This window comes from Panulirus ornatus, chromosome 36 (genome assembly GCF_036320965.1).
Source record: "Panulirus ornatus isolate Po-2019 chromosome 36, ASM3632096v1, whole genome shotgun sequence".
Classification (NCBI taxonomy): domain Eukaryota; kingdom Metazoa; phylum Arthropoda; class Malacostraca; order Decapoda; family Palinuridae; genus Panulirus; species Panulirus ornatus.
The window spans coordinates 12,540,825-12,565,812 of NC_092259.1; the positions used below are offsets into that span (position 1 = coordinate 12,540,825).

At 40.7% G+C, this 24,988-nt stretch overlaps 1 protein-coding gene across 2 annotated transcripts in view; it reads left to right on the forward strand.

Moving 5' to 3' along the window:
- Positions 1 to 23,379, forward strand: part of LOC139760357 (repulsive guidance molecule B-like) — a 130,384-nt gene extending 107,005 nt beyond the window's left edge. For both annotated transcript variants that reach the window (XM_071683418.1, XM_071683419.1), the window contains 3 exons: positions 14,281 to 14,498; positions 17,472 to 17,628; positions 18,248 to 23,379. In XM_071683418.1, coding sequence (XP_071539519.1) covers positions 14,281 to 14,498; positions 17,472 to 17,628; positions 18,248 to 18,532 — 660 coding nt within the window. In that variant the 3' untranslated portion in view covers positions 18,533 to 23,379. The remainder of the gene's footprint in view (positions 1 to 14,280; positions 14,499 to 17,471; positions 17,629 to 18,247) is intronic.
- Positions 23,380 to 24,988: the final 1,609 nt, after the last annotated feature.

Consider the following 24,988-nt stretch of genomic DNA (forward strand, 5'->3'; position numbering starts at 1 on the left):
CTAAGAGCGAAAGCACTGGGGAAAGAGAGGGTTCAGCGCCACGCGCTCAACAGGGAGCAATAACCGAGTATATGAGACAATAACGCACTGCTATAGCCCCACTGGACGAGATGAAACAACTCTCTGCGGGGGAGCAGGTGGAGGGAAGAGCCTCCTCCCGGGGAAAACCGGTCGGACGGGAAGACCATTCTGGCTTGTGGGGGGGTTGTAGCCATGCCCCCCACCCCCCACATTTGAATGATCGGAAAAAAAAACACGTTAGGGAAAAACTGTAATAGAATTAAGTCTAATAAAAGTAGAGGTAGAACCACACATCTATACAGAGACAAATATGAATAAACAGCGACATAAATGCTACAGAAACATGTATCTATCCTGTAAAAAAAACATAACGCGGTCATAAATAGGGTACGTTTTTCAACTGTTTCATTTAAACACGCAGTTCATGTGTATTATGCAACAACCAACAGCGTCAGATCGACGAGGCTCTTATGGAAAGGTGGTGTGAGTGGGGGGGGGGGTTAATATAACGACAAGAGACTTTTATTGGCCACGCGCGAGTGAAGTGCCCACGGTGAAGACATCAGCTGTGTGGGGGGATGATGACGTCTAAGCCAAAGCCAGAATAGAATACTGGTGATGTCATTCTGGAACATTTGGGGTAATACGAAATCTCTTGGCGAGCCGTACGACGCGCATTTATACTCCGCTGTTCTGTCTGAGACTTTCAGGCAGTATTTAGAACTGTGAAACGTACTCGCTCTTTAAAACTCATCTTGGGTATGTAAGATGCAAATAGTTTAGTGCTTAACTGGTTAGAGAAATGTGCATTCTGAACGAACTATTTATTTATCTTGCCTCAGATATCGAAATGTTTTTAAGTTATGGTTTCATGGCGTACATTATCAAGTGTATTTTCGTTAACGTTGTAAATAGAAGCCACTGTATAGCATATTCCTTGGCGTACATTATCAAGTGTATTTTCGTTAACGTTGTAAATAGAAGCCACTGTATAGCATATTCCTGTAAAGTGGCCAGGCAGTGGTGGTAATCCGTGAAGGTTCTTCTGTCGGCACCGCTAGCGAGGGATTGACGCACCAACAATTTGAGAAACAAAAATAGATGATCATGAACGTATGAGATACTGAGTGATTTATGGGACAAAGTAACTCAGTGACCTGATGGACTAGTGTGCGAGGCTTGTACTTATTCACTTGAAGGGTTTGGCAGTAGCACACTTGAAGCATGATCCCCCACGGGCCCAAGCGTGACTCATGGGTGTGTCTAACGTGGTCACTTGGCATAACGCGTTCACCTAAAACTGCACAACACGGTTACAAGGAATCCCGCCCTCGGGTACGAGGGTCGCGCCTCTCGCAAGTCATTGTATGTGGACGTCTGTAGTGTCTTACTCATGAAACAACATTACGACATCGTTAACTTTAGCTACTCCTTTTTTTCTTACCTAAGTTTGCCTAGCTTAAGCTAATCAGAACCTAACTTTACACCTAAACTTGAGTGACGAAGATATTAAAGTTCCAGTATCGTAGCTTTAACCACACCTTTGCTGTACTTCTGTAATCTAACAACCAAAATTGTTTTACTTAAAACTCGTCACTTCATTGATATATATTTATCACAATCAGGATATCTGAAAAAAAAAATGAAAAAGGTTTTTTCTTTTGCATTACAGACTGATCTATAGACAACTTATGAAAGGCATGATTGCAAAGGCAGCTGGGAGATGTTAAGGGAATGATGTGATGTGATACATGTATGGTGTTGGGATGTTGCAGGTATGATATGTGATGTTGCGGGTGTGGTGTGGGATGTGTTGCCAAGCAGTGCTGGAAACATCTCACAACACTATCATGGCCGCCCCCCTCGTGTTTCTCGCTGCCCGAATACCCATTATTATCAGCAACACAAGCCTAGCATTAAGCACTAATCCGTGTTTCTTCAGGTGTTGCAGAGGATGGCACCTGAATTCGTGACTTGACCAGAGAGAGAGAGAGAGAGAGAGAGAGAGAGAGAGAGAGAGAGAGAGAGAGAGAGAGAGAGAGAGAGAGAGAGAGAGAGAGAGAGAGGCTACCCATGATGCGATACTGCCCAGTGAGAGGCCATGAAATTTATGAGAGATTGGAGAGCTGCGAGTAATTTGATATGATTCATTAAATCAGCGATTTGATCAGATATAATTCCCAGGCCAATTAACTGGGTTTGGGAGCGTATACAGTGCTAACCTTCACTCTACGTTTATTCTTTGTTTACGGATAAATTCAACTGATTTTCGTTCATTTTCGAGGTCGTGCAGTAAACCTAAATCTGAGCCTCTTGAAGCGATAAAATCAGGAAATAAAGCTAGAAAAGTGACGTGTGTGTCTGTGTTTGGTAAGCTTGCTAGTTAACGCGTATCTATGAGTGAATTTGGATGTGTGGAAGTTTGACATTATATATATATATATATATATATATATATATATATATATATATATATATATATATATATATATATTATGGACTTAATGCTAACTGAAAAGCTTGAACCCCTCTATGAAGCCATGAGAGGTTTGCTCATCCTAGATGCCTGCATTATGTACACACGGACACACACACACACACACACATGTGGGCGGCCTTAAAAAGGTCGGCTGCGTCATTTACCAGTCACAACCAGCATCCTAAAGGTCGTCAATCCATTTTTTAAAAGTTTATGTTCAAAATGCCACCACGGTTTTTAGTGGGTATATTCAACTCTTGAGCACGACGGGAAGACCCCTGAACACGACTGGACGACCCATGAGCACGACGGGATGACCCTTGAGCACGACGGGATGATACCTGAACGACAAGACGACCCCTGAACACGACGGTACGACCCATGAGCACGACGGTACGACCCCTGAACGAGAAGACGACCCCTGAACACGACGGGACGACCCATGAGCACGACGGTACGACCCCTGAACGAGAAGACGACCCCTGAACACGACGGGACGACCCATGAGCACGACGGGATGACCCTTGAGCACGACGGGATGACCCCTGAACGACAAGACGACCCATGAGCACGACGGGACGACCCCTGAGCACGACAGTTAACATGACTCGAGCACGATGGTCTGGCTCTTGAGTTGACCTTTAAAGGGTCGAGTCGGACGGCAAGACATCACAACCTAAGGGTTGGCTTATCGTGCTCAAGGGATCAATTATGCCAATTAAGCATTAGAAAAATTGACCAAGTATTCGAATGGAATTAACGTCACAGTGTGTTATACACACACACACACACACACACACACACACACACACATATATATATATATATATATATATATATATATATATATATATATATATATATATATATATAGCTATAAATTAATCAAGACTATTGATAATCTGTACTTATTTCCATCGTTATCGCGGGACATGGCTATTGGCACCACGTATGCAAATGAGATCCATTTTGTAAACGTCCTTACGCGACATATTACTGGGGCGACGAATCTGCCGATTGTATTGTTTTTCTCCAAGTGTTCAATTCCACTATGTACTCCTATTTTTGTTTTTGGTCCCATTTAAATCTATTTATCCATCTTTTGTCTTTTATTGATTAAGATTAATGATGTTTATTTCCTCACCTTTATGAACATAATTAGACTTCCTGATAGTTAGCCATCCTAAGGCACTCATCGTTAGCTATCTTATGGTAGCCTATGGATGCATTAAGACAATGGTTTCCCGCCAGAGGAAAGATGCGACACTTGCATGGTGTGTGGGAGCCGTCCAGATGGAACATGGTGTTCAGTTTTGTCTAAGTGAGATTGTAGGTGTAAGGTGGTACGCAGAGGACAGGTGAGACACGTACGTACAAACCTCCAGAGGGCTGGCATCCACCGCCTCAGGCAGCCTTTGACCTTAGGGGCTTGACATCCTTTGGCTAACACCTCCTTACCCTTGCCAATCCTTCCTTATCCAAGGCCTTTTACCCACACCCTTGACTCATATCCCCACCTGACAGCCCCGTGGCCTGAAACCCCCCTCCCCCCCCTACACACACACCTGGATATGACATCCCCACCACCTGGTAGTGAGCCCACGGCTGGTGTCAACGACCCTGGTATTTTGACCACCACCAACACCCCTGATCCAGTGAGGCTTCACTAATATACCGTAGTGGGCGAAAGGGAGGGAGGGGGAGGGCTTCGAAGTTTCTTAAGGGGGGAAGTGGGTACGGAAGGCTTCCATAAAGACTTCAGGGGAGGGTTAGGTAAGTCTTCCGTGAAGGCTTCAGGGGAGGGTTAGGTAAGTCTTCCGTGAAGGCTTCAGGGGAGGGTTAGGTAAGTCTTCCATGAAGGCTTCAGGGGAGGGTTAGGTAAGTCTTCCGTGAAGGCTTCAGAAGGGATGCGGTCGAGGCCTTGGGATGGTGGTGTTGGGTCCAGGGTTGTGGTGATACTAGGCAGGTTACATGTGGCCTGGGGAGAGAGAGGCAAGCATTTTCCGCGGCGGGCAACAAGTACCGACAGGGTAATAGAATATTCTAGATGGGATCTTCCCGACGGTTTTATGGGTAATGCGAGTGGCCGGGTGCGAGTGTGAGGCGAGCATGAGGAGTATGAGTCGCCCGGTGCTAGCACGAGATGCGAGAAGTATGAGTTAACGAGAACGAGGACAATGGACTATGTATTATCAGTGTGTCATGGTTTCAGTGAAGGTGCGACAACGAAGCGCGAGCTGACCTGGTATTAGTCAAGTGTGAGGTGCGAGTGGTGTCCTCGGGGCAGCGGTGAGTGTAGGTCGTGTACTGCCGGAGGGCGGCGTGAAGTTGCCTACAATTGACTGGTCTCATCTCCCCAAGGCACGTATTGTTCTGGGGAGAGAGAGAGAGAGAGAGAGAGAGAGAGAGAGAGAGAGAGAGAGAGAGAGAGAGAGAGAGAGAGAGAGTTTTGGCAAAAGGCAGGGCTAGTGCGTAGCGCTTTACCGCAGGGAAATCTAGAGAAATGAAGAATGAGTCTTATGAGACTATGTACGTGGACTAAAAGCCAGAAGGTCACGTGTAGGTTAGGCGGAAAGGCAGCTACCTGGGCCGAAGGAGGAACAGGTGACAGCCGCTGTAATGCTGGCTCGCAGCGCAACCTTCACTATGAAACTTCCCGACACCCAAGCGAGTAGTACTGGTAATATATATATATACTTCACAGGTCGATGGCTGCTTACCACCTACTACCTACCAGAGAACGAGACAGGGGACAGACTTCTTAATGTGCCCTGTTGGGAATATGAAAAATAATATTCTTCGTCTCTCATAAACATGTACGCCAAAGGTCTATCATATACGCAGATACAAGCGCGCGCGGGTGTGCATGGAAGTGTATAAGTTTGCAACCGCCTTAATGCAAGCCTGGGTTTTTTTGTCTTGTGTGCTTGTTTGGGACATTTGTAGTGTGTGAGCGCGAGGCAAGCACATACCCGGATCTTTACTAACCTGCGCTATTTTTTATTTCTTTTTTTTTACTGAACTCGTTGACTCCCGGCCTCGCCCGGAAAAATAGTTGAACACTACCTCTACCATCAGATACCCATGTTCACCACGTCCCAGCCTAAAGAAGCCTCGATCAAGTGCTTCACAAGCGCCATTGTAACGACTCTATATATGTACCATATCGAAAAATGGTGATGATATATATATGTATATCCCAAACAGGAAATAACAATATTCAAAGCAATTAAAGTATAATATTAAAATTCACACATATAAGGAAATGATATTGACATTTACAGCAAATTGAAAATGGTATTATGTAAAACAAATACAAAATGGCATTAATATCTAGACCCAATAGAAAACGACATTAAGTGATATCCAGATCTTTTACATGCTAATACACGAACCAGTTTTGGGGACTGTGAAGAATTTTCTTTAGGCATCTTGTTTTATCTCTTTCGAGGTAACGAGAGTTGTTGTTCATACGATCAACATCTGAAGATTCTGAGTTCTCCATCCGTATAAAGTTCATGAATTTGCGTATTCATCAAAATATTATCAACACCTGATTCCCCCACTGTTGACGTGTGTGTGTCCAGAGCCAGTATAAGATAGGTACACCTCTCAGCGTGTGGCCATTGATTAGATGGTGACGTACTATAAGTAGAGAGAGCGAGGAGGGTAAAGTAGTTCACTCACGGAATTTATTTTTGTGCGCGTGCGTGTTCGATTGTGACGTGTGCGTGTGTTAGCTCGACTACGACTGTGTAGGGCTATGTCGAGCCAAGGGAGCACCTATGACAACTCACGATATCAAAATGTCACTCAATTGTTCTTGATCATATATATATATATATATATATATATATATATATATATTATCCCTGGGGATTGGGGAGAAAGAATACTTCCCACGCATTCCCTGCGTGTCGTAGAAGGCGACGAAAAGGGAAGGGAGCGGGGGGCTGGAAATCCTCCCCTCTCTTTTTTAATTTCCCATAAGAAGGAACAGAGAAGGGGGTCCAGTGAGGATATTCCCTCAAAGGCTCAGTCCTCTCTTCTTAACGCTACCTCGCTAACGCGGGAAATGGCAAGTAGTATATATATATATATATATATATATATATATATATATATATATATATATATATATATATATATATATATATATATATATATATATATGAACAATGTGTTTGATATCACAGAAGTAAATACTTTTTTATATACGAATAATTATTGGCATTTCCTCACAGTGCCTTCAAAGTTTCAGGTATACTCCAGAACAGACCCACTCCCCACGTCAACACAGTGAAATAATCCCTTTCCTAGAAGAAGAAAAACTGAACACTGTTGTAAATATTGCAGCCGTCTCAGCCGCCCCCTTCCCGCCTGTCATCAGCTGATCGATCTGTTGATGCACACAAAGAGCCCGACCGTTTTTCTTAGGATGAGCATAGACTTGTTTGGCCACAATCTTGTGAATACATCAAGAGATATCCTTATCAGACCCAATATATCTTGTATTTTTCTTTCCTATCTATCTGTCTATCTATCTATCTATATATATATATATATATATATATATATATATATATATATTTTTTTTTTTTTTTTTTTTTCATACTATTCGCTATTTCCCGCGATAGCGAGGTAGCGTTAAGAACAGAGGACTGGGCCTTTGAGGGAATATCCTCACCTGGCCCTCTTCTCTGTTCCTTCTTTTGGAAAATTAAAGAAAAAAAAAAAATATATATATATATATATTGCGACTTGCGTGACCGTGAATGTATTTTCTGCCGGGCGTCCGTCAGAATTCAAAAATATCTTAAATTTACCTCGATTTTTCGAGTTCGAGTTAAGATATCAGCGTATTGCTGTGCTGTACATCGGGTACTTCTAAAAACCATCACTAGACCCTTTCTGGAGGCATGTCAGTCATAGGACCTGACGCTGATCAACGGTTTAAAATGTTAAGATGGTTGGGTGGCAACACCGCCCGCTGGGTCGCTTGCCACCCTGGCTGCCGTAGATTGACTTGGACCATATAGGGCGGTGCCAAACTTCGCTACACTTTAGATTTTGCTTTAAAGGAACGGTTAAATCAATATTGTGGCATCATATGAACAAAATTTGTATCGTTATTCTCTTTATCATAACCATTAATCAGGTATTATTGTTACTATTCCTATTATTATCATTAGTTGTAGCGTATCATAAATATATATATATTTTTTAGATTACTTGATATTCTTCACAATGGCTACCACCTTTTCCTTGTGAAGAATTACATGTAATCAAGTAATATTCTTAACAACTTGATATTTAATAAAGATCGCTGATGTCAGCGACTCAAGTGACTCATTTTATATATTTTTCTTCATTCTTCCGGTGTCTCGCCGTCTTGGAATGTCTCATCATCCCGGTATTTGCATAATTGCTACACTATCAGTCGCTGTCTTTTTCTTTTAGTCTAGTTTCCCCTGTAACATAAAGCTTGGTGGATTGAAATTAATATTACTTTCGGATCCTCATTATTTATTCTCTCATACGTATTTCCTTTGATGTTTAGTGTCGGAAGAAAATAATGGATTTGCCCTAACCTGACACTTCCCTTATAAATTGGATGCTAATGTGACATATTTAATTTAATGTAGGATATTTACTATGACATTTCTAATTATTTATAAAGACTCTATGACCTAAATAGGAGAGAGTATGTGCTCAGAGCTGCTCAGGTGACAGGTTAGAGGCTCCATCATCACAGCTCGCGAGGGTCGAGTTGTAAAGGAAAAAGGCCTCTTTTTTTCTGATTTGTCCATTAGTGACAGATGGTTCCACCCAGTTCGCGCACGCAAGGATCCAAGGACTAGCGAGAGACGAGGAGGGCCCCATTCCCTTGCAGGACTGTGGTGGACGACCCATGTAGGATCTTCAGGATAGTCAGATGGGCGGTGTAGGTTGGGTAGCAATCTAGATGGAGCCAGTTTCGTTGGGTCTTACGGTGTTCGCCAGATAAGTGGACGAGTTGAACTATGTTCTCGGGGTTAATCTCATTTTTCTCGTTTAAGATAGGAGTTTTCGTAATAACTCCGTTTGTTTTTTTAAAAGCTGTGACATGGTTGTCACAGGCTAGGTTGCGGTAAAGGAACATACTATATTTGTGCGGTCACGGGTCCTCGTTACCCCCTAGGAATTGTATTCTGATTAGCTTACACGGAAGACAGGCAGTTTATTGACATCGAGACAACGGATGGCGAACACCGCATTGAAGGCCAACCCCCTTCTGGAGCACAAAACAGTGGACTACCAATCCATGGATAAGCTCAAAATTTCACCGAACCCTTTAGCCCGTACAATATGACGGTAAAGACCCTATGAGTACAACGATACGACTCATGGGCATTACAGCCTGGCCCCTGTCAGGACCCTTAGGGTTCAGGTCAAAGGCCGCATCATACCCATGGGTTGCACGGTCGTACTCAAGGGTCGCAATGTCATGCTGAGGTGTCGTACCTTCTTGTCAAGGGTCGTACGATCATGGAAAGTACCTTCGTGCTGAATGGGTTATAAATCCAAGTTAGATGATATGGGATACCGTATGGAAGGGTACTGATGCTGTGACAGAGTTAGGCCATTCACACGAAGTGGCTGATATCGGAGGAGAACATGACAATGTAGTGGTTGTGGAGGGTTTGAACCTAAATTTTAAATGACTAGAATTGAGAGATTACACCGCCCCCTCCCACGACCCCCCTCCCCTCTCACTGGGTGGTAGATGTGTTGGGTACGCCCACAGTGGGCGTAGGTGCCCCTTCGGATTATCATCCCTAGCCCATATCCCCACACGACTACATACGAAATTTTTTTTTTTCTGCCCCAACAAGATATTTTGTAAGGAGCCTGGGTGGGCCTGCCAGATGTGATGATGGCAAAATTATGAGTAAGAACATATCTTGTTTTGTGAACATTTCTTTTCGTAACACGTCATGCTTTGTGGACACAGCGAAATTCTTGTATTGTGAACAAGATTTTAGAGATCCTATTTTATTTTACGAATATGATAGTTTCTTAGCATATCTTCTAGAATGAATATGACGTGTTTTTTAAGCATGAATATGACGTGTTTTTTAAGCATGAATATGACGTGTTTTTTAAGCATGAATATGACGTGTTTTTTGAGCAAGATGTCTTATTTATGAACATGACGTCTTTACCATGATCATGATTCCCACTGCGGCTGTTATCATACCATTGTGAGGTGGAGTGTGGAAGCTGGTGAGGGAGCAAGCGGGGTGTGAAGGGTTCTGGGCCAAGCTACAGACGCGCCCCCTCCCTGCCTCATTGCCATAAGTGTACCAACAAGATTACTGCATCAACGCTATCGTGTTCTCGCGCCCACATCCACCCCTTAACCCCTGCTGCCTCTGGACCAGCCTCTGCTGTGGACCAGGCTCAGGTCTGGACCGCGGTACGTCCCCATAAAGGCCTGTGTGTAGACCGATCTGGGGTCGTTTCCAGTCAAGACTTTTATAACTGTTTATCAGACTCTGTGATGTATGTCAAGCTGGGCTGTGGGATGTGGACCAAGCTACGGTTTGGACCACGTTACGTCTCGTTCAAGCTAGTGTGTTGACCGGTCTGCAGGACTGAAGCTAGTGTATGTAACCGTCTGAAGGACTGAAGCTAGGGCGTGGACCGGTCTGGAGGACTGAAGCTAGTGTATGTAACCGTCTGAAGGACTGAAGCTAGGGCGTGGACCGGTCTGGAGGAGTGAAGCTAGTGTGTGGACCGGTCTGGAGGACTGAGGAGGGTGGAGTCCGGGACTACAGCTGCGTTATGTTTCAGGGTTCTGGACTATAGATTAGGCTAACCTCTGGACCAGACTGGGGCATGAACCAAGCTCTAAGGTTTGCGACCCTGCCAAAGGGAATGGAGGAGCAGAAGGAGGACTCTAGAAAGCCTTTTGCCACTACAGAATGGCGCTGGAGCAACCCCCACCTCCCTCGTAGTCCATGTCTAGAGCGACTAGGGACCCACACCCCCTCCTTGGCGGCCGCGACCGGCGACACGCTCTCATAAACTCCCTTTCCATCCCATTTATACTTCCCCAACTTGGGCCCTTGTGTCTTCCCGTCCTCTCATCATCTTATACCTACTTAAGAACTTTATACAACGTCTTGGAAGACGTCTGGCTGGTACAGCAAGTGGAGGAGAGATACACCAAGTGATGAACGCACTGCGTGTGTGAGTGGAGCTATGCGCACCCCCTAGTGTGTGTGACCAACGAGGCCCAACATGAGAATTCAGAATGGATCGTATTATCTTTGACACATGCGCGGTACTGGCCTTGTCCTCCAGTGTAGGAGGCGTTCACCGTGTCCTATATGTCTCATAGTTGGACAGCTGGTAGTGTTAAGGAGGTCAGGGTTTGGTATGCGAGTCCTGGAATTGAGGATATGTGAGGCAAGTGTAAGGGAGGTTATAGAGTGTGTTGGTCCGCTAGTGGAGGCTCCGGGACTCCGTCATGCAACAGTATTGATTGCCAGCGACGGCCGCTTGCCGTGGGAAGTCGGGGGGGGAAGGTTATAATGGGCTTGGGGGGAGACTATGGTGCGTGAGGAAGAGACTATGGTGGGTGGAGGAGAGGTTACAATGGTCAATGGGCACCAGGGTTTAAGTCACTGTACAAAAGGCAAAGGAGGCTCTAGGTTTCAAGTGGGCAGAGGGAAGTACTTGACAGGGGGTATGGAGACCGTAACAGCAGTTGCAGTAGGCAGGTCATTCATAGTGGCCTACGGATCCCGGCAGGGCGAGGGGATTGAAGGGGAGGGGATGGGGGGCGGGGGTGAAGTTGCTTATGAGCATTGGGAAGGGGTGGGGGGGGGGGGGGGTGTCAGGTGTGCATGGCGGCGATGAGAACTTCATCAACACCGGTGTATCGACGGACCGACGCCTTGAGACGGGGAGCTAGGAAAGGCTGCTTCCTCTATCACCGCCACCGCCGCCGCCAATGCTGAGCCTCGCCTTTGCTATAGAGTCCACAACATACGTTGTACAGTAAGTGATATTTATGGTAGAAAGACACCTTGGTCTCCCAGTAATGACTGGAATACGTGAGGTCGCAGGTACTGATGAGGAGTTAGTGTCCTGTTTACCTCAGTGTATGTGTGTGTCTTGTCCTGTGACGGTGTGTAGCCTGTGGGGAAAATGGAGTAACGTGTGACGGAGGATTACAAGGTCCGTCACACCTTGACGCCTTCCCTCGGACATCAGTGGGGAGTCACACTGCGTCACCCTCACATCAGCCAAATGACAGTCTTTATAAACCAATTAGAGACTGTATATCGTATCTGTCAACAGTTCCAGTCTCCGTGTAACTTCCTAGTTTACTTTCTGATGCTTGTTTACCAAATAACAGTAACATCAACCGTAACTCTCGTTAAGAAAACTGGTGGAACATTTGAGTTCCGTTCCTAATTAATCAGTGGCAACTTTAACAAGCTCTTTGACAGAAGGACATCCAGTTATAAACCTCATTGGCTTACTGTGTCCATCACAATTTATGACTTGGTGACAAGAAATTCTCTCTCAAAGATGCTCAAAAGCGGTCATAGTATCCGCCTAGGTGACGGTCAGTCTCCCTGCCGTATGTAGTGATGACTGTAATAGTCTTATTCCTGGTGACGAGGACGTCGAATGTTACGTATTAATTATTCGAAGCCATAATGATGACATGGTGGCCTTCTCTACACCTAAGCCATACTGATGACATGGTGGCCTTCTCTACACAAGACGAAAATGTATCAGCCGAACATAAGCATCTTTCAGAGTCCAAGACAATACATGGCAATCTCTGGTTCATTGGTAATCCCTCTGGGTAACTGCTAACCTCTCTAGATAATTGGTAATAATCTCTTCAGATAATTGATTATCCATGTAGATCATTCTAAAGTGAGGTACCCAAGATATTTTGAGTTTGATGGTCGTTGTTGGTCCAGGGTTTGTGGCTTTTGATGGTTGTTGGTCCCGAGTTTGTGGCTTTTTATGGTTGTTGGCTCAGGGTTTGTGGCCAGCCTCGTATGTACGTGGCTGATGTACCCAGTTACTAAGCTGCAGATGGAGATAGCGTAAATCAAAGCAGATTACAATGCTAAGTACAGTAAATCGCTTTCATTTTCTCGAAACTGACGACGTCTGGTAACTTCATACAAAACAGTGATTACCTCTACATCTATGCATAACCAAACAAACGAAAACATTAAAATCAATATTAATTGTATGTCGTCATAGGAAACAAGGGCAAAACCACCACAATTTGAATTCCATGATATTCGTGAACATCTTGCGCGTTCCCAGCTACGAGTTCCACAATGGCCTTTAACCCATAATGTTGAAAGCTTAGGAGTTCATCTACGAAAACTCGGTGTTTACTGTAATCTGGGAAATTAAGACATCAAAAAAAATTGATATGGTTAACGTTACGATATATATCGATGTTTCACTATACATCATCCTGACATAAAAGGAAACTGGTTTTTCTTTTCCCTTACCCAATATTCGTATCGCCCGAAAAGGCCTAAACGGAGGTTATGTTTGACCCGTGTCATGACGGTCGCTATAAAAAAAAAATATATATATACACATATTAAAGAAGCTAATCACAAACAGTCATTTGCGCAAACGACCCTGTAATCAGGTATCATTTGGAAGAAAGTAGGCAGGAAAAGTTAAAACGAAGCATTGTGTATATGATACCAATAAATCCTTCCAAGTTTGGTAAAAAATGATCATGCGAATATGATTAAAAACTTGGCGAACACATAAGGACCTACGGTGCGATTTTAGCATAATGGACTGTTAGAGTGAGGTTAAAGGCGCGGTATGGGATGAATGCTACAGGGATAGGGATAAACGCAAAGTGGGATTAGTTCAAGGCACGTTGATTAATGCTGGGAGATTAATTAATTCGAAAAGGTTTTATTACAAGAAGAGAATTTAATATTGAGAGATAGGTGAATTCTAAGAGGAAATGATACAGGGAGAGAGTTCAATATAAAAGGAGATACAGGGAGAGAGAGGAATGCTAAGGGGAACTGGTATAGGGCGAGGGCTCAATACAGGGAGATATGAATACTAAGGGGAACTGAAGTAGAAGGAGATAAGAATACTAAGGGGAACTGATCCAGGAAGAAGGCTAAGTATAAGGAGAGATATGAATACTATGGGAACTGTTTCAGGAAGAGGGTTCAATATAGGGAGAGAAATGAATGCTTAGTAAGGGGACTTGATACAACGAGAGGGCTCAACAAAGGGAGAGATATGAATGCGAAGACGAACTGATAGGAGGGAGAGTGATTGATGCAAGGTACAGTATCAATGAAAGGAGAAGTATTACCGTAGAAAGAGTTGTAACACAAAGAGAGAGGGTAATATAGGGAGGAGTGTTAATGCCGGGGGATGGGTGCCAGGGAAAGATGGCAAAATAGAGAGAGCTCTCCATACAAAATAAGAGTTTTGTGTTATCTACATCATCCATCGGGTGCTGAATCATATGCACTTATTCCTCTGTATATTTTGCATAAGGGACGACTCCCTTCTCCTTCCCTGGAGATGTGTTTAGTCACTCTACACTTGTAAAGTTATAGATTTATAACCCAGGGAAGTACAATGGTGTCACATGAGAAAAAATCTAAATCTACAGAATTTGAAATGAATTAGTAAGAATCCATATAATCTGTGATATAATATCTACTGGTCAACCTGTCACTGAAAATCTTTGTGTATTATAGGTAACGATCATCATCAAAGGTCATGAGGTATGTGGAGATGAAAAAACTTACGAGGCGTCAACGGAGGCGCTGCCAAAAGCCTTCGTGGATGGCACCACCTGGTCTGGCGGTTCAGCCCTCCACCCACACATACAGGTGCAGGAGAAGCTGCCCGGGGAACACATCCTCATCACTGTCTCGTACATCAACGCCTCCATTGCTGTCAGGAAAATCAGGAGGTGAGTAAGAGAGATTGGGAGAAGCCCCCTGCAGGTATGGAAGGGCTGAATTATTGAACTGATTAGTTACAAGAATAAATAATTAGGCTTAATGTATCACTTTTGGTCTTTTGGCCCACCTTCAAGGTAGAGGTTGGTTTTGCTCAATTATTTTTTATTTTATTAAGTTACAGCATTTTTATCCACTAAAATCATATTGGAAGTGAGATTTTATTGAGTTTACGGTAAGGCATAGCAGCAAGCAATAACCTCTAGAAATAGACATGACTCACCAGTAACCTTGATGGTGATCTTGGACTGACACATTCAAAAAATGATTAGGATAATATTGCAAGATTAAATCTTAGAAGACACCGTGGAAGTGATCAATCTGGAATCTTGTTCACACTCATGTTCAGTTAAACTTTGATCTGGGAAAGCTTTTTTTCATGGTGCTGTAATTAGAAGCAGGGAAATAATAGACAACTATGAGGTGAGAATCACCTGACAATGATACAGCCTCCCTGACAGCAACTTTTCACTTTTGTAAACATAAGCAGGCACATTCCAGTAACACCCTTGTAACCATTGTATTTACGGTATAGTATTACTATGCAACTTTATGGCTGTGCTGCAATCACTAAGAAGGAAAGGATGGACTCCTTTAGAGTAAAAAGTTCTTCGACAAGATTCTACTCCAATAATAGAATCTCACCTCAATCACGCAGATTATTCTAGTAACATATCAGTTCACATGCATAAACACACACACACACAGTTTTTTAATATATAAATAAATAATGAAATATTGAACAAGCTGTTCACATCCTACACACGGTCAAAACTAAAATATGCTTCTCACGTTTAGTGACCATATTTACAAATGCACAAAGAAATAACACAGAAGGTCCAGATGTGGGTAACAATGATGGTACCAGAGTTAAGATGACTGAGTTACAGGGAAAGGCTAGTAGCTTTAAATTTCCCCTCCTTGGAAAAGATAAGAGTGTGGGATAACTTGATCACAAACTGTAAGTTTCCAAAAGAGATTAGTGATGCAGACAATGACCAATTCTTCAAGAGATGTAGAGATAAAGCAGCTAGAGGACATAACATGAAATTAAGCAAGTAACATGGTAAAAAAGATGTAAAGAAGTACTTCCATGGTATAAGAATGGTGGATGAATGGAGTAAAATAACGGAGGACACGCAGACAATCAGACAGCATACATAAGTTTAAAAAGTATTATGACAGAGAATGTGCAAGAGATTGGATCCCAATGAGTATAAAACTCCCTCCACATACAGTCTAAAAAAGTAATTATGATGATAATTACCCACTTATTGATATATATATATATATATATATATATATATATATATATATATATATATATATATATATATATATATATATATGGCTAGCATGTATAATATGTATATGTTGAAAATGAGATGCTTGAGGACAGTATGTGATATGAGGTGATTTGATCGAGTAAATAATGTAAGGGTAAGAGAGATATTTGGTAATAATGTGGTTGAGAGCAGAAGAGGGTATATTGATATGGTCTGGTCACATGGAGAGAATGAGTGAGGAAAGATTGACAAATAGGATATATGTGTCAGAGGTGGAGGGAACGAGGAGAAATGGGAGACCAAATTGAAGGGGGAAGGATGGAGTGAAAATGATTTTGAGCGATCGGGGCCTGAACATACAGGAGGGTGAAAGGCGTGCAAGGAATAGTGAATTGGAACGATGTGGTATACCGGGGTCGACGTGCTGTCAATGGCTTGGACCAGGGCATGTGAAGCGTCTGGGGTAAACCATGGAGCGTTTTGTGGGGCCTGAATGTGAAAAGGGAACTATGGTTTCGATGCATTACACATGACAGCTAGAGAATGAGTATGAATGAATGTGGCCTCTTGTCTTTTCCTAGTGCTACCTCGCGCGCGGTGGGGAGGGGCGTGCCATTTCGTGTGTGGCGGGATGGCAACGGGAATGGATGAAGGCCGCAAGTATAATTATGTACATGTGTATATATGTATATGTCTGTGTATGCATATGCATGTACACATTGAAATGTATAGGTATGTATATGTGCGTATGTGGGCGTTTATGTATATACATGTGTATGTGGGTGGGTTGGCCCATTCTTTTGCCTGTTTCCTTGCGCTACCTCGATAAAGCGGGAGACAGCTACTAAGTATAATATATATATATATATATATATATATATATATATATACGATCCCCCACACCCCTGTGGTTTCGGTGCATTACATCGAGTGTGGACGAATATGGCCTTTGTTGTCCTTTCCTAGCGGTACCTCGCGCGCACGCGGGGGAGGGGGTCATTTCATGTGTGGCGGGGGGAGTGGATGAAGGCAGCATGTATGAATATGTGCATTTGTATATATGTATATGTCTGTGTATGTATATGTATGCATACGTTGAAATGTATATCTAAATATGCGTGTGTGGGCGTTTATGTATATACATGTGTATTCCTTTAAGTCCACGGGGAAAATGAAACATGATAAGTTCCCTAGTGCATAATCGTGTAATAATCACATCATCAGGGAAGACACAAGAGAAATATTTATAAGAGTCATTTGATATACAACGAAGAGACGTAGCTAGGACGCCATTTGGGAAACATGCGATTGGTCTTGGACATAATGACCCTGGTAATTGGGAGGCCTGATGCCCAACCAACCGCTATATATCTATCATTATTATTAGACTTTTGTACAAGCTCTTCCACATTTAGTTTAAATCCATCATACATGTCGTTTTTAACTAATTTTGTGTATAATTTTATTTGCATACAGATTTGCAAATAAAACTGTTTCCTTCTTTTCATGCAACTTTGATGGATGCCATTTAACAGGATATTACTGTGCATTAATTCCCATACAGTCATTTAGAGATTTGGTGGCATGTTATTTTAACAACTCAGTCAAAGGCTTGTAACAACTTTTTCTTCTCCTCAGGTATCTGACTGTTTTGGTAACTTTGCCAGAGAGTTTGCTAGGAGAGCTAGACAATTATGATGAGCTACAGCTGTGTCTCCAGGGCTGCCCCTCTAATGAGCGTCTTGATCGGGCAGGCACGATACCAGTATCTTTATCCGCTATGAACAAAGACAAGGTAAAGTATAATTGCTAGTTGATAGTTATACCAGTGGTTAAATGTAATATCATTTTCTAATAACAGGAAAACATAATTGGTATTACTTATTTATTTCTGTGTCTTTTTGTTACAGTAAATCATCAGTAATCATTTACCATTCAATGACTTTTTAGCAATTACCTGAAAGCTGTATCCATTACCCAGCTTTAACAGCAACAATGAGCTTTACTGCACAACTTTATTCAAATTCTCATGCATTTTTGTAAATTTTGTGACATATGGAAAGATTTTGTATGTCAGCATGCTTTGAATGTGGAAAAAACATACTTGGAAGAGATAAGAGTACAGGAGAGTTGGCACCAGATGATGTTCAGTGCAGTAATGCTGCCACAATTCAATTTTTTTTCTAAATAAGAAATTAGTAAAAGCATTAAGGTCAGTAAAACATTAGCAGTCACCTACCATTAGATAGGTAAACCATTTTTGTTGGTGTAACATTAGGTTTATTATTTTGTCAGTACAAACACTGATGTATGTCTTTCAGAGTCTGTCCCCATAATGGCATTTATTCCACTACATATTAAACCTATAGCTTCAAGATTACCCAATATCTATTAAAATGTCATACAATTTTCAGGCTGCAGCATTGTGCAAGGAATATAACGTGACCGATTATTACCTGGACTTTTGCATCTTTGACCTGGTTACTACGGGTGATGAAAGTTTCCGAATTGCAGCTCAAGCAGCCCAAAAGGATCTCTGGGAACATGATCCTGTTGGAGCACAAAGACTTCTTCTCAACTGTTCAGAACCACCATGTGTATGGAAAATAACTTCACTGGCACAGTATCCATACCCTTCTAGAGCTATGATTATACTTGCTCTGTTCCTCTTTGCCATGACAATGAGGGCTATACGGTAGCCAGCATCTATGATCTCATCATGCTTTAGTGGTGACCAGGATGACATGCAAGCTAAGGCACTGTTTGCTGGCAGCCATATAATATCTTTAAATGCTATTGACATCTGTAGGCTGATGTGCCTAAAATAAAATTCTACATAAACTGACAGAAGGTGGTAATCAAATACGAATATTGTATATAACAGTAGTGTTGTGACCAAAAGATAGAAAATGCACCAAAGATGTAGGTGTCTTTTCTAAGTTACTATTATCAGAATCTAAACTTGATGGAGTCATTATTCTGTGGAGATGAATGTGTGTTTGTTTGTAGATGGTGATGGGTGCAGTGCTAGTGAAAAGACTTATATATCTTCCATCTTTAAATGTATGTGTACTGATGAGACAAAATATAGTCATAAATGGCTATATTCCCTAACCTGTAAATGAATATATTTTTATTTATCTAGACGTTTTATTGCACTTCTGTTCTGATAGGAAAAGTTAAGTTTTGCTTTATATTTTTCATTAGCATATTTTCACATAACAATTTTAGTACTCTAAAGATTTCTACAAAAATGCTACTCTACAGTATTATATATATATTTTCAGCAACTTTTAAAACTAATGCTTTTAATGTTTTCAACTTCAATCTTTTTTCAGTTATACAAAAGATTGAGATGATCACATAATGAGTATTAAATATACTATATACAGTTTTCTTACATCTTGCATATAATTAAAATTAATCAAATAGAGAATAAAACATTGATAATGAAATTAATGTCCCAGCATTCAGAGCCCTGTTTATGGTGTATACCTCATTTATGTCAGTGTAGAGTGCCCTGTTGTCCCAGATAATATATTCTGACAATGATCATGTAGCTCATGTGGCCTCACTTTTGCAACTGTTCCTGTAAAATGTGCCAAGTTGCTCAGTAATTTCGGTGGTTTCAATTGCATAACTTTTTTAGTACTAGCTATAAAAGGAGGCAAAACCTCTTTACCATATTTTCAAATGTAATGGATTCTATTCATACTTGGTCACTGTCTTGGACAGTTAGAAGAAATGTGGCTAGTGCTGTCACAGTGATTGAGCTTATTTAGATAGGTAGTTCTTGATAAATGTGGTTTATATCATTTGGCCCAAAGACCTTACACTTGTATTCAATATAAACTGTATTTAACCAACAGCTTTTTGGACAGTTCACATTGGAAGCTTTGATAATACCCTTAAATTCAAAATATGTTCATTAATACATGTTATAAATAAGACCATCTAGAAAGATACTTAAGGTGACTTTGACTTTTGTAAGTATCTCTTGGGCTACTATTGATCATAGTCATGCTTCCATTTCTCTGCAGGTAGTAAGTACACTATCAGGTTCAGTAATTACTGTATATGCTTACATTTCCTTTTCAATGATGTGCTTTTTATGTAGGTATTCATGCATCAAAGTGCTCAGAAACTCAACTTATATACTATTTGTGAAAATAGTCATCCCTCTTAGTTTTGGCAAACCTCTGCATGCAACATTCATCACAGTGACTGTTTTATGTGATGAGACTGAAACCATGCTATATTATTCTAAATAACTGAGTGAACACGACCCTTGTAAAGAGTAGTGGCTGTGGTTCATCATCTCACCGTAGCAAATTATAAAGCTATAACTGATATCCTTATACCATACCCTGCTGGGCAGGGTGGCAGTCTCCTGGCTTGAAGATATTAGCTAGTCTGGTACTCATCAAATTCCAGATTACCCAAAAGTCTTCCTAAACTTTTGTGACTATGCATTTTGTAGTAGAGGAAATTACCCAGAAACAGTAGTGCCATTTGCAAACAAATTCTGATCAGATCACGTCTTCAGTTCTGTTAGAAATTATATATATAATAAAAAAATAGAATTAAAACTTAAGTAGAGTATTGCATATTATTTGCTAGAGTTCCTAAATAACACTGGGTAAATGATCAAGTGATATGCATCCAAAGGATTTTTTTCACCTCAAGTAAAACGCAGAAGGAAAAGATGAAACGGTATGTTTTACTGAAAATTTTTAATTAGAGGAAAAATGCTTTTATCTCTTTGTTCACAAGGACCAATGATGATGAACAATTTTGTTGGCACTAATTTAAATAAAAAACTTAGTCTCATCAAGCATTTACATGTTCAACAGAATCTTAATAGCTGTTGGAATAGGATAACATGGTAAATCATGGATTACAATCAGTATTCATTTCCTTAAGATGATATTTTTCCTGAAAATCATTCATCCTCTGTATTTCCTGTCTTGATAAAAAAAACAAGTGGAAGCTACACTATAATTGAATTCATACATTTCTTTATACCAGATGGATCTAGCATGCACTTGCTGGTATACATATAATTGATTCACAGTTTCATTGTAATCTGCTACTGAAAGTAGCACAACCTCAGAGCTGCAGGAGCTCCTGGAAAAAGGGTCATGTTGGAACTCTAGGATCCTTCCAAAAAAGGGGTCTTAGGACACTTATAAATAAAACATAATCATGAACTACAATAATTCACTTAATGTAAGAATTTCCTGTAATCGTTCTGATTATCTTACTTGATATGAAATTTGGTGGAGATGTATAGGCTGAAAATCTTTCATGTTATTCACTACAGCTAGTACACCCAATAAATGTTACATGATCTCTTGTGTATAGTAGCTACAAATTATATTCACTTTTTTCTCCATCAATGTTTCAAATGAAAAATATATTCAGTAGTGCTGTTGAGGATGTTTCTGATTGGGATCTGATCCTCTGTAAGGACAGTTTCTACCAATTCTTGCAGTTGGAAACAGATTTCATCAAACAGCGCCTATCAGCTGTACTATATTCTGAGGCAAACTCCTTAACGTTTTAGCACAGAAGTCTCCATAACTACAAGCAGTTGGATTACATGTTATGGATCATGAAAGAAATGCTTGAAATTTTTTTCAGCTTATTTCTTTAGAGAATTTTGTACTGTAATTATTACATATTTCTGTCATACTCAAAAGATGTTGGTTAGATGGTGACTTTTAGTGCTGTTTCATGGATAAATGTAAATAGCCAACTATGTGTACAGTGTATATATGGTTTTTGAGCAGCTGTCGCATATGTGTTGTCCAATGTGTGTTTAATGTTTTGTATATTTTATGTTTTGAGTTAAGTTTTCTTTATCTTGGCAGTTCTCTATTTTAGACCAGTCACACAATTCAAACTGGTTAACATGATATTAGCCCCTCCTAGAAGACTGGCCACTCATATAAGACTGGCCTTTTATGCAGGACTGGCCACCTATGCTAGATTAGCCTACCATGCAAGGCTGGCCCCCTATACAAGACTAGCCCTCCAAGCAAGGCTGGCCACCCATGCAAAACTGGTCACCCATTCAAGACTGGCCACCTATGCATGATGTGCCAACCATGCATCATGTGTCATCCATGCATGATGTGCCACCCATGCAAGGCTGGCCTCTAATATTGGAGAAAGGGTCATTGCAGGAAAAAGTTTATGTTACTGTGCTTTGGTTCAGGAGTTTATGTGGATAATTGCTGTTTATACTGCAGTTAATTTAGTAAACTCAGAGGATAGCTCTAAATATTTTGTTGGATGCACTAAAAAGTTCTTTGAGTTGACTTGGTTTCAGGCTGAAACACAGGCCCACCTTCTGTAATTCTAAACATTTCCCCTATTTTTTCCTTCTTTCCAAATACAAACTGTGATGACATTCATGAGGCCATGAATGTGAAGAAGCAAGGTGACAGGGTGCAGAGATGTCATTAGACTTCATTATCATTCATGATTCATCAGTATATACAAACTTTACATATATATATATATATATATATATATATATATATATATATATATATATATATATAAATAAAACTTAATGCAAATAGATGCTGACATGTACATCTTGATTTTACCATTTAGAGATATAAATGTTCAGATCTTGGTCAGTCATTCCAGTTGTGGCTATGTCTTTGTTCTATTCTAGTCAGTGGAGGAAGTGATGTGAAGTCATGTTTTATATATTTAGTCTTGACTCGGTAGTTTTGGTCATGGCTTGTTAGGTTTTTGTCTTTGTGACTTACAAATGCAAATTTTATTTAATCCTAATTCTTATTATTTGATGTAGTTGGTCCTAGCAACAATTGTTGTTACTACATAATTGTTGTTTATGTGATTTAATCATTATTTCAACTACCTCTCGAGATGTAGATATTTAATATGAATGTTCTCTAGCATCTCATTTCATATATCAATCTTAGCAACTAATTATATTTCAAAAGACATATCAGTTTCCCTTTCAGTGTTTTAGTATAATATTAAGAAGCATCTAAGGCATAGTTGTTTGGAAATGCAAAATACAGGTATGCACATCTCTGAGTGGTTTTTAGATATGTCTTTCAGTGAACATATGAATTTTTTTCATTAGCATGACATAAAATTGCTTATGTATGCATTGCTTACAGTCACTGTCACCCCTGTCTCCATTGCTATTTAAGTTCCTCTCTTATTAAGTATTTATTTTATTTGGCCATACTATTACTGTGCAAACACAGAAATGGATGTATATAAGTACTCATCTGATAACCCACCAAGTATGTGCATGTGGGTATTTCTTATACTGTATACTTTATTTACTTTTATTGTCCAGTTCAAATAAAGTTAGATCTCAGTTCTATATAAACACATATGTATTATTTCTATTTCTCAAATATTACAAAGAGGCAGGTTTCCTATTCACAGCCATGATTTGTGTGTAATATAAATACACATATAGTGGCCAGTTGTGTGTACAGGGTCGAGATAATTAATGAGCTATTCCAGGATAATAAAGAGATTTTCCATGTACTGTCCTTTCTTTTTTCCCTTCACTTAGATTTGCAAATTCATAATATTTGATAATATAAAGATGGGAATATCAAGGTTCAGGGGTATGCACAAGAATTATACACAGAACAATGAATACTCATGGCCAATTTTGTATCAAATGATAATCAAGATGATGATAGTTATATGATCTGTTTACTGCAGGAAAAGAAAGTTCTTTTTCACAAGCCTGCAAAACATGAAAACTATAACTGAATGGTTTTCTACAAAAACAGAAGAGAAAAAACTAAAACTGATTATCTGATATAAAAGCTAAGAATTTTGAGTCGTCAAGTGTAGATGAAGGGTGTAAATAAAAGTTCAAGTCAAAAAGAAAATGCCTCCAAACACATGAAGCAACACAAACACATCACATCTCCCACAGAACACATTTAGTGTGTTCAGTATTTCATTTAGTCTGCACCAGCAGTTCACTTCTAAACTTAACAAAGAATGATGAGAAAATTGTACTAACTGCACAACAGGTCAGAAAGCCCTAATATCATAAACTTGCTTGTAGATGACAATGAAACAACACCTCTTGGAGACCTGATTTTTAACATTCAAATATATATTCTTTTTTAATAATTTTGCTTTGTCGCTGTCTCCCGCGTTAGCGAGGTAGCGCAAGGAAACAGACGAAAGAATGGCCCAACCCACCTACATACACATGTATATACATACACGTCCACACATGCAAATATACATACCTATACATCTCAATGTACACATATATATACAGAGACAGACATATACATATATACGCATGTACATAATTCATACTGTCTGCCTTTATATATTCCCATCGCCACCCCGCCACACATGGAATAACAACCCCCTCCCCCCTCATGTGTGCGAGGTAGCACTAGGAAAAGACACCAAAGGCCCCTTTCGTTCACACTCAGTCTCTAGCTGTCATGTAATAATGCACTGAGACCACAGCTCCCTTTCCACATCCAGGCCCCACAGAACTTTCCATGGTTTACCCCAGACGCTTCACATGCCCTGGTTCAATCCACTGACAGCACATCGACCCCGGTATACCACATTGTTCCAATTCACTCTATTCCTTGCACGCCCTTTCACCCTCCTGCATGTTCAGGCCCCGATCACTCAAAATCTTTTTCACTCCATCTTTCCACCTCCAATTTGGTCTCCCACTTCTCGTTCCCTCCACCTCTGATACATATATCCTCTTGGTCAATCTTTCCTCACTCATTCTCTCCATGTGACCAAACCATTTCAAAACACCCTCTTCTGCTCTCTCAACCACACTCTTTTTATTTCTTCACATCTCTCTTACCCTTACATTACTTACTCGATCAAACCACCTCACACCACATATTGTCCTCAAACATCTCATTTCCAGCATATCCACCCTCCTGTGCACAACTCTATCCATAGCCCACGCCTCGCACCCATACAACCATACAACAGACCCTTCTCAACTGGTACTAACAAAAGCAGAGGGATAACAATACTTATACAAGGTCAGGTAACCCTTGCATCTGACTAAATGTAACCTTCACATATGCCCATATGTAACCTAAGGAATAAGTTTAACTCATCATCTGTAACCTGAAGGTCAA